Raw genomic sequence first — 19,085 nt, 5'->3', positions numbered from 1 at the left:
TCTGCTCCTTCTACAAAATAAATGGAAAACAGACATTAATAAAAGAGACCTCTGACTAAGTTTCATTCCTCTGAAATTTTCATATAGGAAAACTATCATTGCTGCCATCCTGCATCTAATTTGATCTGCTTTGCAGATTAAACACAATGGAATTTGCAAGTATACATATTTACATGTAGGGGACAGCAGATAACATCGTAAACTCCTTAGAATTAATATAATAGGAGTGGAAACATGATACATCCCTGTACAGTGGATCTGTACAGATCTCCAGTTAATTCCTCTGTTAGGTTTCTTTCCTGGTCCATACATGGGAAGCACAACGTATATATTTCCAGTCAACAAACTTTAAGTCAAATTTGAAAGAAAAATTTCACAGTCAATTTGGAGTGTGAAGATGGCGTGTTCCAGAAAGAGTACGCAAGAACGGCAAGTGGACAGCAGTGGGAATGAAGCAGAATTGAATTCAGAGTTTGAGAAATCATGAATGAGAGAGGTTTGGACAAAGGGAAAGAATAATGTGGGGAGTTAAAAGGGACAGACAAAGGGCTTGCAGCCAGCAGGAACACATCACCTACCTGAAATACCTTTGCCAAATTGTCAAAGAGGGCTTGACCAGCGCTGACTTTATGCTTGACTCCCCTGACTGTGCCATTTTTGCTGAGGATGTTGACTCGCTTTGTACCAAAGCCCCTCTCTTTAGTAGCTCTGACTAAAATGAGCAAGTCATCTTGCTCGTTCTCATTTTCGTCGCACTCGGACCCTACGTGTCCGTTCTGCTGCCCGTCCACTTCGCTCAGCCGGCTGGTTTGGTCGGTCTCTGAGCTGCTGGCATACTCGGAGTCCAGTGAGTCGGCAGCCTCCCCGTTGGTGTACACCTCCTTCAGCACCCTCCCGCTGTGCGAGGATGCCACGCGGAATCGAACCTTCCTCGACAGCCTCTCACTCTCTGACTTCATCTCACTTTTAAACATCGTCTCTTCCATTGATATAAGCAGTTTGCATTGTTCCAGCGTGGTGCCCATTGCATTTGCCAGTCCGTCACACTTGACAACAATATCAGCGCTGTTTTCTGTTGACAGGGGTTCTCATATTAAACTAAAGAGGGTTCCCAAGAAGCTACAGTGCCATTCTGCAGTTAATAATGGATGCGTTTGTGCTATGGTTACCTTTAAACTAAAACCCGTAAAATGATCCCATCAATTAAATATTAAAAAGCCATAGTGCACTTTTTAGCACTAAGGAAGAAAGCAAGAAAGGGAGAAATTATATTAACCAATTAAAATAAAAATTGAAACCCACACATTATCAACACAATAATAGATATTACACAAGTTTATGGAGTTTTTGTTTCCTGAGAAAGGCAAAGAGGATGAGGTTTTTTACAAGGTCTGTGGAGTCAAAAATGTTTATATACATTACTCCTGAGGGGAAAACTACAAAATTCAGCACTGGAGTCAATGATGGGTACATTTCTATCACCAAAACACTTAATTCCAGTCAAACCTCATTCACCAAAGTTTGCTTTTTATATAAGCTTAAGGGATTTGGCAAGGAGCTCTGACTTGGTGACAGAGCAATGGAAAAGTAATCAGTTACAATTTGTTGCATAGAGCAGCACAGTGTTATTAAATAAAATCGAGCCACAGCTATTACCACAGAGTAACCATAGTCTCTGTTCTGTTTTGTCAGTTATTCAAGTGACTAGGCCAGGGGAATCTGAACAAGGAATAGGAGAAAATTAATTAATTGAGGCAACAAGGATCAAACAAAGAAAAGAAGGGTAAGGTAGATTCAAACACAGGGGAAGCAAACTTCTTAACTCAGCAAACCACAAGCAGAGGTTTGCACAGTGTTAGCCACCCAGCTCTAGATGTAAAATGAACAAATCCACACTTGAGGCTTCTGGCTATGTCTACTCAATATCATGCAGTGCCACCTTAGAACCCCAAGGTGGTTCTGAGTTTGCACAATGATCCCTACTTACAGTGTTATTTCTGCATTTTCTCCATTTAAAGTAAAGTGCAAAACATCTCTTAGAGCAGCACTGAGAACTCCATACCCTTATCACTTTCCTGGTGAACATTCCCTACTCACTCTCTACAGCATCATTTTTTCTCTAGACTCATGAATACTGAATTGCTTCCTGCAACTTGTGACCCCTCGACAGGTGTAGGCACTAAATGAGTCCCTAGATGCTCAGCCAATCCAGAACAGTAATGCCTGTGGTCATGAGCAGCTGCAGAGCTTCAGGCATCTGAGGAGGCTTTCTGGCCAAAATTTAGGAAATGGTGTTTCAAATCTTTCAGCAATTAGGTGGGAGTTATTGTGAATTTCTTTTGAACAAGGGGAATGAAAATACTGCTCTTCAGCCCAAGTAAAATCACAATTTCTGTGATTAAACTCTAAAACTGCTTATTTTCTATCTACAAAATAGAAACAAAAGTGATTAGTGGCATTTTATAATGTTCATTGTTGCTGCACTTTCTAAAATGAGGTCATTCACTGTATTGTCAACTACTATTATTCACATGGAAAAAAATAGAGGTAAAAATATTACAAGAGCTAAAATGCATTTCTACTCATCTTTTCAAGAAGAAAAACAGTTTGTACCAAAGTCTGTACCAATATTGAATACAGCTGTAAGACACTTAGTGAAATTCATTTTTAGGAGGGTTAAATCACACTGTAACACAGCCACTTGACTGCAGGAGTTTTGTTAATAAATATAGTTCATTATTACTAAAAACTGACTTCAAAACCACCAGTAAAGAACTTCTTTAACATTCATTTAAAAAAAAAAATCACTAAAAAACCCAAATTCTTTGCAATCAATTGCCACAGATTAAGAATTCTGAGCTTCTATAAGAGAAATATTTTGTACAACACTTTTATAATATTTTAATCTCCTCCAATTGCCAATATATATTCTTTAACATAGAAACCTTTTTATGCCTATTGCAAGTAATGGGAAAGCTTTTATTGTTTGTAGTGCAAAAGATTCGATGCTGAGTGATTTGAAGAATTTAATGTAGTGTTGAATAAACGCAGAATTAATCAGTAAAACATTTTACAAACACTCCAAATACTATTAGTACCTTATTCCCTGTTAGTAGGAAAATAGCTTATCATATGGCTTCATGGCAATTCCATTATTTACTGGGAAATATTTTTATGTCTTTGTATGAGAAGTGAGAAACTGCATGCACATTTTTCTCTGCAGAAAAATAGATAAGCACAGTGAAGAGTGCCCCTTGAGTGAGATGTTTACAAGTTTAAGAGTTCATCTTGCTGTTTGAGCTATGGACCTTCTCTGGGCAAACATGTGACTTCAGGGGTAAGAGCACACAGCCAGCAGGAAACAGATTACAGACTCTAAACCAGTTCTATTCATGACATAAGACATTTGAGAGTTCAAAGACCTGAAATGCACATATTTATAGCATCCTTGTCCCTCCTGTAGAATAAAATTTGTAGCAACTGCTGACACTAACTCCACTTGCCCAGTTAGATGCTGCACACTGCCAGCTGTTATATTTGTGTTTGTCATTTTCTAGCTTCTCTAGACAAAATTATTTTCATTCAAAGGATTATTTCATTTAACGAGCAGTATCCATTACAAGCTAACGTGTCAGGGTTCTGCAGTAATGAGATATTTCTTATCCATAATTATGACTCTTCCTAAATCATTTGGCTATTGTTAGGTTTTGTTTCTACTTGGTTTGGTTCTAATGTTCTGCTTTTGATTAATCTGAGGCCAGGGGGCCCAGCAAGCATGAAGTCAAAGCACACAAATCAAAAAAAAAAAAAAAAGATGTCACTATAGATATTTGTCCTGAATAGAGAAGTGCTCTGTAAATAAATAAATTAAAACCCGGATAGAAGGTGTCACACCTATTGCCTCTTCTTTGACTCTGCCTCATCTCTCAAGGAATGGGACTAGCCCATTACCTTGATGTTATGCCAAAGAATATTGTTTCCAGTAAAAGCCTCACATTTTATCATATTCAAATTTATCACTAAGTTGAAAGGAACAAAGAAGTTACTGCTTCTGCTAGTTGTTGACTTTTGATGCTTCTTCTTGACACAGTCAAGATAATAGTACTGGATGAAGCACAGGGGACAGATGCTGTCAAGGGCAGCCTGAAAGACAAATATCTGCTCTGAGATAGACATCTAAGAATCTTCCAGAGTCCATGCAGGAAAGTGCCTCCAGAAGGCAATTCATGGCATCTTTCTTCCATAACAGAGAAAGTAGAGAAAGTCTAGTTAATAAGCTTAGTCTGAATATTTACCTTTTAAATAACTGATATTAGATAAGGTGAGGCAAAGTCTTTAAAACATTTAGGATTAAAGCTTTCAACTAAGCTAAAGGAGCAATGACATTACGTCATGTGAGACCTTTATAATTGTATCAGGAAGGAAAAAAGAAGAGAAGGAAACTCTACTCTCATTTATAACCCTGACACAATTTCTTTAATATGTAGGTGACTTCTAGCTGTCAGAGTTCATCATATATATGTACATATACATACATCTTATACAAGCAGAGAATCTGCCCTAGGCACTCCATTTCTATAAGTTTAGAGCACTGCCAGCTTCACCTTAGGAAAGGACCATCAATCAATGACATTCAACTGTAGCAAAATGCTTGAAAGAGTATCTAGCCATTTATATTAAGCAGCAAAGATTGTTGGCATTTTGCTGAGGAAGAGTGTACCATTCCCACTGCTGTAAAAATTAACCTCATGACATTCGCATTTGTCAGAGAATAAAAGGCCAAGTTATAAAGAGCTGTTAAAATTGGTAACATTAAAATACGAATAGCTATGAAATGAAACTCAAATCACGAAAAGGAGACTTTCAGGGAAATAAAGATGTACAAATAAGAAATAAACTAAGTTGAAATCAACAAATGCCTTCTTCATGTCTGAACACGTGACAATTTTAATAGAGCAGTTTACCTTATGACAAAGCATTATACTCTGTTTTGGTGCACTGCATAAGTGGGGCCATTTTGCCTTATGTATTTGCGGGTTACTAAATATATATGGCAAACCTGCAGGCTGATTTGATACCATTCACACTGGTGTCATTTGTCATTAGACAGATGACAAGAATTCACAGCGATATGTCTCATGGTACTAGTTTTTCTTCACTCTACAAAGTCTGTTTGCAACTGTCTCTAACTTTGTTACACTGGTAGTAATTGGAAGCATATTCCTGTAATCTCTAATTATTAATGCACAATTAGCAGAGCAATCATCAGGACCCAGATATTCAAGAGCCCTAGATTTCCCATCTATTGATGGGAAGAAGATTGTTTTGGTTTATAAAAACACATGTGAAAAATTGAGGGTTTTTATTCTGCTACAAGTAAGTAAAATCTGTGACTGAGATTCGCTAATACTTTAGAGATTACAAAAGCAGATGATTTGAACAGTGAATGCTAAAATTGTTTATAGCTGAGACAGATGTAGTGCATTTCCCACTGGCTCAGAGAAGGAATATTCCCATTTGCTAAGCTAGCAAAACATCTATCTATTTTCTGCAGGTCCAGAATAACATTTTAACTTCAGTAAAGTTCAGGAGGATACACAGAGCATGTCCAGGTGCCCATGAGGGAACTCTTGCATCTGACAGTTGTTTGTCAGGCATAGCAGCTGCTGAACAGAAACACTACAGATGAGAACAGACTGAGTATACTGTTGCTATTATAACGTCTAATTATTCATATGACAAGTGCTTTATGCTGTCATCTATTTTTAGTCGTAGATTTCATTTAAGCTCTGTTAAACAATTGCTAGATAGAATGGCAGGCTTCTGTGTCTATGTTTCTGTTTACATTGGTGAGCTGGGCCCATTGTTTCTTCAATCTGTATAAGGAAGGAGTTGAATGAAGAAATCAACACGTCTACCTGGGCCACACACACAGGCACACAAGGAGGCAAGAGGACATATGGGATCTTCCTGCAACCCCTTTTGCCAGGGGTAGTGGAAAACCTTCATTTACAAACTCTTTAGTGAGAAATGCTCCACACTGTACTTGAAAAGCTAGTCAATGACTGTAACCTGAAATTCACTACCATTTCAGCATAGTTCTTTCATTGTTGCTTTTTTGCTCGGTAGGTTTCCATAGAAGCCTAGGTGCTGAGCTAAACACAGAAGCAGAGGTCCATGAAGAGCATCTGTCTTTATGACGTAGTTCAGTTTCTGCTTATTTTGTTTATTTACTCTGAACAAAGTCAAAAGGTCAGCTCTTAAATATGGTAAATATATGAGTAATACGAGGCACAGACCAGTTTTCCTTCTTCATGACAGCCTGTCAAGTACTTCTAGCCTACTGACTAAAGGAGTAGGAATAGCGGCTGCAAACTTCGACCCACGTCACGCGGCTGATAACAGGTGTAATTGTTTATTTATTCTCTTACACAGCCAGCCTCAAAATTCATTGTTTGTATCTCCCTTTTTTTCTAGTCAGGTAAGTGGTCATCATAGGATGTGTGTAAGTGTCAGCTCTCTCTTCGGAAGGTTTAGCCAGTAGCTGGCCACCAGAATTTTCTAGTGGCCACAAATTTGAGAGTCTAGAATAGGATTGAATTTATATGCTGATCTCCACATTCAGATCTTCGGTATATTTTTTCTGTGTTCTAGAAGAACAGGTAAAAATAGTGAGAGAAAAATATTTCCATTATAGCAGTAATTTGTAGAGGAAAGAAAACTGCATAATCAAAAAAAAAAAAGTTTTATAGACATGATGCATCAGGAAAAAAATGTCTAGTTCAACAAAGAACAAAAAAGCATGTCATAAGTTGTAATTGCTCAGCCAGACTGTTCCCTCATACAATGTACTGGCTAGATATTAAGGCAGACATTAAGTTCTGTCTGCCCGAGTAGCATCATGGTCAACTGTGAACCTGCTAGTTTGTCAGGCCACATATGCAGTCCAGGCATGTCCTGCTCTGTGTAGGATGAAGAACAGGCTGTGTACCTCACCACCAAGTCACCTCCCAGCTGAACACAACAGATGAGTCCTATGGAAAGAAGTCTGGATGCCAGAATCTAGCACAGAACACATGTGAGTGTCACTGTCAACTAAAAGGTTGTTAAGCTGTGGCGCAAACATCAGAAAGGTATGACAAAAACTGCCTTCTGGCTGATGATACCACAATGACTCTGCTTGAGCCCATCTCCAACTTGGTTTACTGACATTAATATTGGAAGCTATGGGTGAGGCCATGTTGCAAAAGAAAAAACTCGAGATTAGAAGACATTAATGGTAGAGTAAAATATTTGTATGCATTTCTTGTAAATTCTGCTTAAGCTTCCTAAACATGAAAATGCGCTCCCATGGTTTTGTGCCTTTTATAACATCTTTGTTTGAAATCTGGCCTAAAATCTGATAGTCCTTCTCTATCAAATGTCCCAATCGAAATGCTACCAAAAATTCGGAAGAAGAACCTACTACAGGAAGCATTGATTCACTAGGAATAGTATCTTCTCATACTGCATATATCGTTGTTTCAACGACAAAGAAACAACCAGGAAATTTAAAAATTGGTTTATTCTTTGCTTGGAAAGAAAAATTATGCTCAGACTCATGATCGTTTTCAAGGTTAATTTTCAAGGACTGCAAACAGTTCCTCTTCATTGTGAACAAAGATAAAAAAAAACATGAAAGCTTCAGAGAATCATTTCCATTCTCAGAGCTCCAGATGAAATGGCCTCAGTGGCAGCAGGGATACCTGAACCCTGTTCTGAGATTCCTCATACATCTGTTTCTCTTACCTCCCACTAGAGATGTAGGCCATCTTTCTGTGTTTAGCCTGTTGTTGAATAATGAAAATAACACAAGTAGAGGAATTAAAAGGATCTGGCATTCACTTATGTTGAAATAAAATAGGTAAAAAGAACTAACACTCCAGTTAAATTCATTTCTTCTCTTTCTCATATTAAGTATGCCAAGTGCATATTCCAGGCTATCCATGTTCACAGATAGTATCTCTGGGTAATATGAGCTAAATAGAATTTAAAACAGATTCTGTCAAAATTCTGTCATCTTTTGACTCATAAATTCATATATTCAAATGTGTAGCAGACACAAAATTCTTATAGTCCTTTGTATAAGTTTATGTGTTAGAAGTCCTGGTTTTGAGGGGGATAGAGTTAATTTTCTTAGTAGCTGGTATAGCACTGTGGTTTGGATTTAGTATGAGAAGAATATTGATAATACACTGATGTTTTAGTTATTACCAAGCAGTGTTTATAGCAAGTCAAGGCCTTTTCATCCAGAAGGGTGGAGATGCACAAGAATCTGTGAGGCACAGCCAGAACAGCTGACCCAGGCTGGCCAAAGGGATATCCAATATCATATGATGTCAGACTCAGTACATATTCTAGGGGAAGAGGAAGGAAGAAGGGGATGTTCAGAGTGATGGCATTTGTCTTCCCAAATAGCTGTTCTGTGCAATGAAACCTGGCTTTCCTGGAGATGGCTGAACACCTGGCTGCTGATGGGAAGTAGTAAATGAATCCCTTGTTTTGCTTTGTTCACATGCATGGCTGTTGCTTTACTTATTAAACTGCCTTTATCTCAACCCATGAGTTTTCTCATTTTTAGCCTTCCAATTATCTCCTCCAATTATTCCATCCCACCACGAAATGAACAAGTGACTGTGTGGTGCTTGGTTTCTGGCTAAAACTAAAGTATGACATAGGCCTATATGTTGCTTTTAATATTTTGGACAAAATCCAAATAGAGTGTTGAGTGCTGCATTGTTAAATTTTGGGTATGGTGGTCTTCCTCTTGAGTTGTTGTGTTCTGTTAAATAGCTGCTGAGTCTTACTGCTAGGTTGTCAATACTTCATTAGCGAGTGACCCTATTTAAATACATCTCTTAAATGTTCCTTGGAGACAAGAAATATTTCACTACATAGTTTTACTAGAATTAATCTGAGACTCTCATAAAGAAATGGAAAGGATTTATAAGTACCATGAGTAGGCTTATCTTTTAAAAATTTTATTCTTAAATTATGAAAATTTTTTCAGGTCAGTTTAAGTCCAGCCTGGGTTTTAGGATAGGTAATATTTATTTTGGGACTTGAACTCTGAGCATAAGCATAAGCAGCCCTTTTTTGGGTAAATTAATTCTTCTGTGGGAGTACTTACAAGTTACTTCTTGCAGACTGTAAGGAAATTCTGTTGATGAGCATGCAAATGTCTACCAAAACCCTACATCTGACTTGAAACACAGATGTTGTATGCCTCTGTCAAAAATATAACTACTAATGGCTTAGAATATTATTTTTTTGTTTGTGTCTCTGGCTTTTGCAGGAGAATATCATATTTAGTCTTTTCTTCCTATCATTTTTTTCTCCTTAGAAAACCACACAGCTATTGTGATCATAGACAGTAGATGTAATAATGCAGCTTAGCTCTCATTTCACAGGTGAAAATAAGAGTGATGAAAATAAGATAAATGACATTCATTTACTGTCATTGTTACTAGCTAATGTTATTGCTAGTGTTCTTTCTGTGGGTTTCTTTTATTCAAAACTTGATAAAACCTTATATGTTGTTTGTTCTCCACATCTTCAGATCATTGCTGAGAAAAGAAAGAGTCCAAAATCTTGTGAAGTTGGCTTTTTCCAACTACTGTTTATGTACATAACAGCAGAATGACTCCTGTATAAGGAAGATGATCTGCATACACTGTGATTTCCCATACAGCCACTACCTGATAAGAAAAGCCATCCAATCCCTGGACTGCTGTGCTATTTTTAATTTAAGATAGAGTGGATATCAGTTTTGGTGAAGGAAATATTTATGTATATACAAATGTATTAAACCCTAGACGGAAAGGAAAGGATAGCATTTCATACAGCCTTCAGAATAACAGAAACATATCAGCTTTGTCTTGTGTGCCCCTGAGAAGCGCTTAATAGCCTTGACATCCCAAAGGTGAATCTTTACAAGACCCGGAGCCATACATGGACACAGAAGAGATGAAACCAGTTTGACTATTCCACATGACAGTGACCCATAACCAAAACTAGAAGTGAAAAGATAAAGATCAGGTGGAGGGCAGGCGGTTAGGGTATTGGGTTTTTTTAATGGCTGAGCTAATTGCAAGAAGGATGAATCATTAATTCATTTAAGCTCTGTGGATCTCAACCACTGAATCGGAAATCACCTCACTCTGTTTGAATCTGACAAACCCTTACTATGAGCAGGGAAATAATGTCAGCAAATGCCTGTCTGGACTGACTGATGAAACCATGCTGATGCTGGGTGAAGTCACTGGCCTTATACCAACAGAAATTCAGAGTTTAGTCAGTGGAAACAGAGGAGCTTGGACTGGTGATTCACTCATCAGCACAGAGATGTCAGGTACCGCAGCAGCGCCAGGCAGGTGCAGAGGAGGCTGGAGAGGCAGAGGAGAGACACCTTCCTTCTCTGATTGCTAAAACATGTGGGTTTTGATCTATAGAGGAAGGAAAAGCTTCGAAGGACAAATTATGGTTTCTTCTTTTAGCACCGGTTGCTTCAATATCATTGGGAACAAATGACACAGTGCTGTCTGACTTTTTCCTCACACTTCAGTGCATGGTTGTTATAAATCCATTTATTCTTGGCTCAAATTTGCAGTCACTTGCTTGGGTCACTCATTTGCTCTTTAAAACAAGAGATTCAAAAAATTGTCCAAAAGGATATGCACATATCATACCACTGGGGGAAAAAAAAAAAACAGAAAAGGCGGGGAGGTGGAAATAAGATGTCACCTTCTTTAGGCAATCTTTTTAAACCGGGAATCACTGTCTTGCCACCTCAGTACCCAGCACTCTGATATTTGAACCCTCTTTAATAGGTTAGTTTGTACATTATAACGAATCATGTATCTTCGGTCGCGTATTCTTTTGTTATTATTATTTCAGCCTTATTGCATTCCTCAGGAAACCAAAGGCACCAAAACAAGTGTAGCCTACATACCCTATTCTAATCTTGTTTTCATTTCAGCTTGGATTTTGAGCACTTAGACTGAGCTAATTCAATTTACAGGCTCATTAACCAGACTGCAAATGAAAGGGGAAGACAGTGTGTCTCCACAGAAATTCTCAATGTCAGAACAGTCCCTAGGTTTCAAAACCCCAGGAGCTCCTGGTGCAGCATGAGTCTGCTTTCTCCTACCTGCGATCCAAAACAACATCCAACACATAAAGAAAGTGACAAGGAAAATGAAAGGAAAATTGTAATGCTTTTTTCTCCAGTAAATATTGAATTGCATGTGAATTTCTCTATTGGCTTCTTGGTCAAACCTTTACAAATAATGTCTGACTTGCCAACAGTATTTTATGCTAAATCAGTTTCTTTTTTTCCTGCATGATCTTAAAGCTGTTTCAAAACAAAAGTAATATTTCTGTCTCTCTCTCTGGATCTCTCCCTTTCTTGCTCTGCCACTGCTTGTCACAGCTGAGGGACAGCGACAGTATCCAACACTGTTTCCAGCAGGCAGGTCTGAGAGCTGCGTACCAAGCCTGCCTGTCAGAGCTTTTCAGTGCACCCAGCTCCATAACGTTATTACATTATGACAGTTCCACCTTTTAGTTGCAAGATTCTTCCCCAAATGCAAGAGTCCATCATTTATAAAATGGTTTCTGAGTCAAAACACCTTTTGGAGGGGCTTTTTATTTTGTACTGATTTGTTTTGGTTTGATTAGTTTTACTCTAACTGCTCATTTATTATTTCTTATTTCTTTGTTCCCTGGAGCTGAGGAAACTGCTGAATTATATCCGTTCCCAAAGGACACAGCCTTCAACTGAATGCTCATATATAAATGACTATTTCCTCTGTGGTATGTATTCATCAGAGGCATATTCAAATGCATGCTCTCATTTTATTAGATTCTTACATTTGAAATATGTATTTACAAATAAAAGATTTCAAACCAAATCTTTGGCAAGGTTCAGTGGAAGTCCTGACTCTAAATAAGCTCAGGCGGAACTCAGACCGCTCCATCACTCCACCATCAATGATTCTGAGCCCAAGATATTGCCTGAGCTGCAGCATATTTAATTTAAAAGTTTACCCTTAGTCTCCAGTTAATAACACACACATGCACTCACTCCTTGCAAACAAATGCTTTTTGCAAGCCATGGCCTTTATGCCCGGTAGCTAAATGCCTGGTGACTAACTGTCACCTCCTTGAATGCAAAAGCTATTTCATTGTCCAGAACTGTTCCTGGAACACTGAGCAGCATAATGATTCCTGATAAAATAGGCACCTGGGATGTCTGACACTGCAATGAATTTTCATAGACATGCACTGTCACTAGAATCCCATTTTACTGTGGTCTCCAAAGACTTGCATTTATTGGACTCAAAGTCTCTCTTATGCCATTCTACTGGCGCTTCTGTTCCAGGCCAAATAATTTGTGAGGTTTCCTCCACAAATTTTTCTGCATCTTATTTTCTGGGGCAGATTCTCATCTTTTCTGCATCAGGCTTTGTTTACTTTCAGCAACAAAAACCCAGATGAAAGCTAAATCGGCTGGGCGGGTAAAGATTCCTTTAAAATGAGACATTTTGGTGGTTTAGCTCTAGCATATACACCAGATTATTTAAAGCTGTCCCAGCTAGGAACCCAAATGAATCTTAGTCTCCAATGATATTTCCAAAATCTTCAAAAATCATGAGTCAAGTCCCATAAAATCTGCAGACTGAGTAAATATTGTATGATTTTGACATGTGTATATTTCTTTTCTCTTTGATCTTGCTCCTGTTGTTGCATCCCTCTGATAGTTTCAATCCTTTCCCTGCAGCAACATGGAAAGCAATCTCATTTTTCATGGATGCTGAGATTTTTATGCAATCCTTTTTTTTCAGTCGTTGTGCATTTACCCAGGACCATGTCCAGTCAGGCTTTGAATATCTCCACATTTTTTACTCTTTTTCTAAAGATCACCAGTTACTGTGACATTCACAGCAAAATTGCAAGGATTGCTGAATCTAGTCTCTTAGGGTGAGGTGCAACAGGTGCATATAGCATCTGACATCTCTCTTGAACATCCTCAGTACTGTCCATTGTACAAGCTATAGACTAGTAGAAGATTTAGTCATTAAGTCACACATCAAAAGTTATTCTCTTCAGCGAGAAGTGACCCCAAAATCTGACATCTGCTAATCCATCAGTCATCTGCCTACACAAATTTCTACTGGCAGTTCTTACTGGGTCCCTATTACTGCAGCATGTAAGCACCTTATCTTTTGGTAGAATATCTTCACAATGCAGTGCAAAAGTGTTTGTCAGTCATCCACATTGCTTAACCTGGGAACAGCTGAGGAGCAAGTCACCACCCGTTTCTGTAGGAGGATTTGCAATTTAGAGTCACCTCAGGGGTGAACTTCTTTACAGATGCTGGATATAGCTCCATTTATAGTTCACATGGCCTTAATTGTCCTACCTGGCATTTTAGTGATAGCATTTGGGTATTTAATTAGAAACCAGGTCAATATAGACCTTCCTCAGAGGGATGCCCATGTTGCCTGCTACAAGGGTAAATGAGACTTGTGAATGTTGGTGTAAATATAATATGGATGCCAGCAGCTAATGCAAAAGCACTCTGATTTTCAAAGTAACCACATATGTTATGCCGTTATCCAGACCCTCAATAATATTTAGGTGCTTCGTTCCTACTGAAACAACCTAACTCTTGTATTAAGAGCTGGAGTTTCTGAGCAGCTCAAAGACAGACTACACAACAAGTGTGGTAACGTATGGAATTGACCTGAATGGCTCACTGTTAGTGCTCAGGTAGCTGTCCCAGTCTTTCTTGATGAAAAAACTGAACTCTAGAATATCTGCCAAGTTTTATTTTTGTTGTTTCAGTCCTTCTTTCCTTTAAGAATATCAGAAGCATGCAGTAGGCTACAAGGTTAAAGTCATATGAGACAAGAGAGGGTCAAGCAGTAAAGTGGGGCCTTTTTCTGCTCCCTTCCTCAGGCAGTTTGACAGGGGAAGGCAACACAGAGTGCAGCAGGGATCTGAGTTATCATTCGCACAAGCAAGCAGGATAAAGTTCACATCAGGAACACTAAGGGAAGGGTTTTTTTGGCTTTGGAAACTCAGTGATAACATTGAAATACTGCTTTAAAAAGAAAAATTAATTTGTCAAAATTGGAGCAAAAATGAATTCTCACAGAATGCCTTTCCAACGTATTACAAACTCTGCATTACCATTATTTGTCCATGTAATACACATTGATTATTTTCATGAGATACAAGGATGCCAGTTTTCATGTAAGTGACGCCCACAATCACACAGAGTATACTTTAAGCAAACACTGTAGCTTAAAAAAATATATATATATATATACACACATAAAAATATCGGAAATTTGTATACCTTTGATTACATATATTTCTGTTACTTGAGACATTACTCATCATGTAATATTGTTCATAGGTCTGAAAAAAATGTTCCTTGTGATATAAAAGTAGGCATATAGTGTGATGATACAGCTTACAAGAATGCCATGATTGTATTATTGAAAACACATACCTACTGTAAAATTTGTTTTTTATACTGATAAATACCAGATTGGAACAAACATGAAGTCCAAGTTTTGTTTGTCCATGTCTATAGCTGTGACACATGCATGCTCACTGGAATGAAATGCCTGAATGAATCTTATTTTCCTTTTTGAAAGAAAATTGTTTCCTCCATGTTGGTGCACAATTGTAACCCTTTGCACTATCCAACATACATGAGATGACTGATTTCAGGAGCTGGTAAGATCTCTTGGTGCACAGTAAGTGAATTCAGTGTAATTAGTTGGAGTCAGAAGAGTCTTACTTTGCTCAGAGTAAATTTAAAATGCTGGTTGTCTTCGGAAAAAAAAAATGTATTTAATGGGCATATTACAACTTCTTTGGCATGTGTTGTTTAATTTGACAAACTATTTGTACGCATGTTTGTGCTTCTGTTTCAGTGTCGTACTTCTGTCTTTGATTTTCCACATTGCTCTGGTCCACTGCTCAGTCTGCTTCCCCCACCCCTCAGCCTCGTTGCTTCATCTGCTTTCTATATCTGACCTCCTTGAATCCTGCCTTGGAAGTGTTCAATCTCTAGACTACTTTTTGTGTTTAAATAAAATTATTCTTTAGAATGTCTAGCTTGTATACTTTCCACAATATAAACATTTGTGTTCAGTAAAGTCCTGTTTTATCCACTATATACAGCAAATACATAGTTTCTCTGACTGGAACAATACAGATTACAGACAACAAATTACCAAACTATGCAATCTACTGTTTCATGATCAATCAATAGTGTAATGCAAGAGGTGATTTCATACTCCTCTGACTCCTGTAATGAAATAATTTTATTATAGCAGAATTATATGTATTATCCTCAAACTAACTGTACAGCTGAATATGTTATCTCTGGAAACATGCATATTCCTGAAGTCAGCTGGCTGATGCTTTAACAGTGCTTTCTTTTGCAACTTGTTGACCTGAGAAAGTAATCTGTCTTCAATGTTTCTAAGCTAGTACTTTAAGGGAAGAAGTGTAGTATTTAATTTGATCTGGGCATTTCAATTATTATTTCCTTTGCTGGAATCAAAAAAAAGAAGCAAAAATTACGCAGGAGTGAGAAATTAAGAGATCTTTTCAAATGGAGTTTGAACTCAGGCAATGACTGCAATTCCTACTGATCAAACTAATTTCTTGCTTAAGTATTTAAACAATCTGACAAGGTAGACAGCCATTTTTGTACCTAAGGTCCAAAACTGCAAAATAAGAATTGATTTTTACATCTTCACTGGTTTAAGTATGTTGTCCTTTGAACACTGTTGCTTCATGGGTCTAACTCAGACCTTCTAACCTGCAGGCTTGAAATGTTACTGATGTAAGAGAGTACAATGATTAAGCATTTACTGATTAAGCAATACACTAGTAAGAAAATAATTGCCTAAAAATATAATTAATTAATAAGCATATCACTACTACTTATTTAATCATTTTGCATAATTATTGCATACAATTATAAATGTGTTATCACTCAAGTATTATGAAACACACACAACTATTAATGCTACTGAATTACAGCTCTATCACCCTTCCCTCCCCCCACCACTTCATATTTGGCTGCAAGTCTATGTTTCTTTACTGTACCCCACACCAAGTCCTTCAGACATAGACCTGATGGAAAGTTCAGTGGGTTAAAAGAGCTCCCTCCAGCACCCCAGAAGATGGGCCAGCATCCCAGTCCACAGGTCGGTTTCATTAGTGTTTGCAAACATCTGTACTCCTAGGTTCAGAAGATTCATCCCCTCCTGTGTTCCTTACCCAATTTTATACTTACTCTCAATTTATTTCCAGAGTCACCTTTTTAGCTGCTCTTGCACCTCCTTTCCTCTGACCAAACTCATCCTTATGGGCTAAAGGTAGACCAGATCCTTTGCTTGAATGCATACCTGGCTGCTTTTCACCTGTGAGTGTAGTGAATCTGTTTTGTACTTGTAAGCCCTTAGGTGGAGCAGGATCCTTCCTCTTGGTGCTAGAAGTCACCAGCTTCTACCATTCCCCAGAGGTTGTACTTTCCTTAAAACTAGATGTGGACACTGCCTGCTTCTCTGCTGCTGTTAGGGTCCATGGCTATTTAACCTGCTGCATCTCAGAGAAGATCCTTTCTTCCCCAATGCCGCACAGCCTGCTCTATTCCTTCTGTAACCCTTCCACTTGGTGGCACAGCTCCTGCAGGACAGAAGGTCATTCCTCCTTGCATCAAAGAGAGGCCCTAGATCCTGCATCTCCTATGAGCTGTAGGACTGTATCTGCCACCTGAAGCTCAAGTCTACGCCAAAGACTCTGTCCTAGCAGTTACTGCTACCCAAACACCTCCTGGGGAAAACTGCTCTATCATGTGTCACCACCACAACTAAACACCCAGCTCTTAAATAGGCCTGTTCCAAGCACCAGCTAAAAGGGTGCTTGACCCTCCCTAACTGGTGGCTGCAACAAAGGCTTCAGTCACTCTGGATCAACGGTAGCTGATCATGCTCATTAGAAGCTGCTAGAGTTTCCTTGGGGTCTCATTCTTGTATCTCCCCTTACCTCATCCTTACTCAGCAGTAGCAGGCACCCTTAAGCTTCTCAGGGGTTTTCCAAGCATTTGTCAGAAATCCTGGACCTTGTCCCAGCAGGTTCAGAAGCTCCCAAATTAGGACCTGGAGACCGACACACAAACTGCTGCATCTGTGCCTGTCTCTGTTAGGTGAGACCTCATAACAGGGATTACTGAAACCCCACAGAGAAGCTAAAAAAGCCTGGAACCACACCAGTTTGGACCAGCTGAGAGATAAGCAAGCCCCATGAAATTGTGTAGAAATAGGATATCAATTAGATAACCCTAAATACCTGGAAAAGCCTAAGCAAGCTCTGTATAGGCAAGCTCTGAATTTGGAGGGGAAATATTTGCTGTTCTGGTTTTTCATTGCTGTTTTCCTAGACCAACCACACTGAAAATCTGAATTTAAACTCTGAATGGGGCATATACTAAATTAAAAGGCTGTTTCTTAGGGCAGTGTCTTGGCAATCCAGTGCAGAATTACCAGAAGCAGTACTAGTAGCAGAAGCAGAGCACAGAAGCCCTTGCCCAAAGCTTGACCTATTCGTTGTGTTGACCTGATGCTGCATGTTATCTGGTTGTAGACTTACACTCAGGACAGCCAGAATTTTTAGACTACAGCATGCATCACTGTGACACACTATCCCAAAGAGTTTTCTTTGTGGCCTCACATTTTGCTGTATCCCCTGTTGGTAAAGTCATAGTTTGGCACTTACTACGTGCAGACCTGAAGGCTGTATAACAGAAGATTTTGCCTGCACACAACTAACCGCTGAAAGAGAAGACAGAGAAACCACAGAAAACATAAGATCAGGTGCAGATCTCCAAGAAAGCTTTGTCTCTAAGCCTGAGTGGCCTCAAACTTCACTGTTGTTAGGCTTTGCAATTTTTTTTAAATCCTGGTGATTGCATGTGTACTGCTATGTGGGGCATCCTATAGATCAGGTTTGAAGTCCAAATAAATGTTCATCTACACAACTGCACTGCAGGATGTCTCCATGATCCTCAAAGTGGTGAGTTTTCAGGTTAAAGAGAAATCTTGAATGCAGATGGTGTTTAAAGTCTCTTACAGCTTACTTGCCCTGTGGACAGGATCAGGCATCTTTCTATTCAACATATCCTCAGGACACCCATGACAGACAACACAAAAATTGCTGGTACAGTGCAGATGAAGCATTTGCAGTCCAGATGTCCAGCAGCAGAGTTTTCTTACATGCTTGTCTGCAGTTCATTCATTAGGATCTTGGCACAGATGGGAGAAAAATAAACAATAAAGTCTGAAGAATGTAAATATGCTTAAGGCAAACAGAAACCTGTGGAGACCTATAAAGGGAATTCACTGCATTCTCAGCCTCCATTTTATCAATGTTTTGTTTACTATGCAAACGCAGGAGAGGCAGAGGTGATGGGGCATTTACTCAGGAATTATTCAGCACCATCTGGCATCTTGAGGTAATTAGTCTGCACTGTACCTCCTTTGGAAACCATAGCAACACTACAATAACTTAATTGTGTTCTCTGATGATACTATAATAAATAATAAGTGCCACTGCTATAATATACTAATTAATGCATTCTCAATTGTCCACCTGCTCTATACAAATGCACTGTCCATTACGGGTTTCTTGGTAAGAGTTGTTTGCAAAACAGAAAAAGATTCATAAAGAGCACATATTTGCTCAATCCTGGATAAAATCAAAGAGAAGCTGGTACATTATTTAATCGATTAAGAATTTCAGGAATCTAATTAATGCCAGTCAACATGGTTTTATCGGAAATAGATCTGTTTTGTCAAATGAATGTAATTGCATTCTTTAAAAGCATAAGTTTTGTTGATTTAAAATAACTAAGCAGATGTAATTCACACAGCTCTGTAACCTATTTGATGTACTGCAACATGACAAAATATGACTACGAATCAGTATAACACAGTATCAATAAATTGCATATTACA

The 19,085-nt window shown here is 38.6% G+C and overlaps 1 protein-coding gene across 1 annotated transcript in view; it reads right to left on the bottom strand.

Annotated features, from left to right (window-relative positions):
- The window catches only part of GRXCR1 (glutaredoxin and cysteine rich domain containing 1), a 39,539-nt gene extending 38,444 nt beyond the window's left edge, over positions 1-1,095 (bottom strand). Inside the window, exon 1 of the mRNA XM_021286171.2 lies at positions 579-1,095. Within this exon, the coding sequence (XP_021141846.1) occupies positions 579-1,025 (447 nt within the window). The 5' untranslated portion in view covers positions 1,026-1,095. The remainder of the gene's footprint in view (positions 1-578) is intronic.
- Positions 1,096-19,085: the final 17,990 nt, after the last annotated feature.

Source organism: Columba livia, chromosome 4 (assembly GCF_036013475.1).
Source record: "Columba livia isolate bColLiv1 breed racing homer chromosome 4, bColLiv1.pat.W.v2, whole genome shotgun sequence".
NCBI lineage: Eukaryota > Metazoa > Chordata > Aves > Columbiformes > Columbidae > Columba > Columba livia.
The sequence above is the reverse complement of the archived record's forward strand: the minus strand, read 5'-3'. Positions and strand labels throughout refer to the sequence as shown.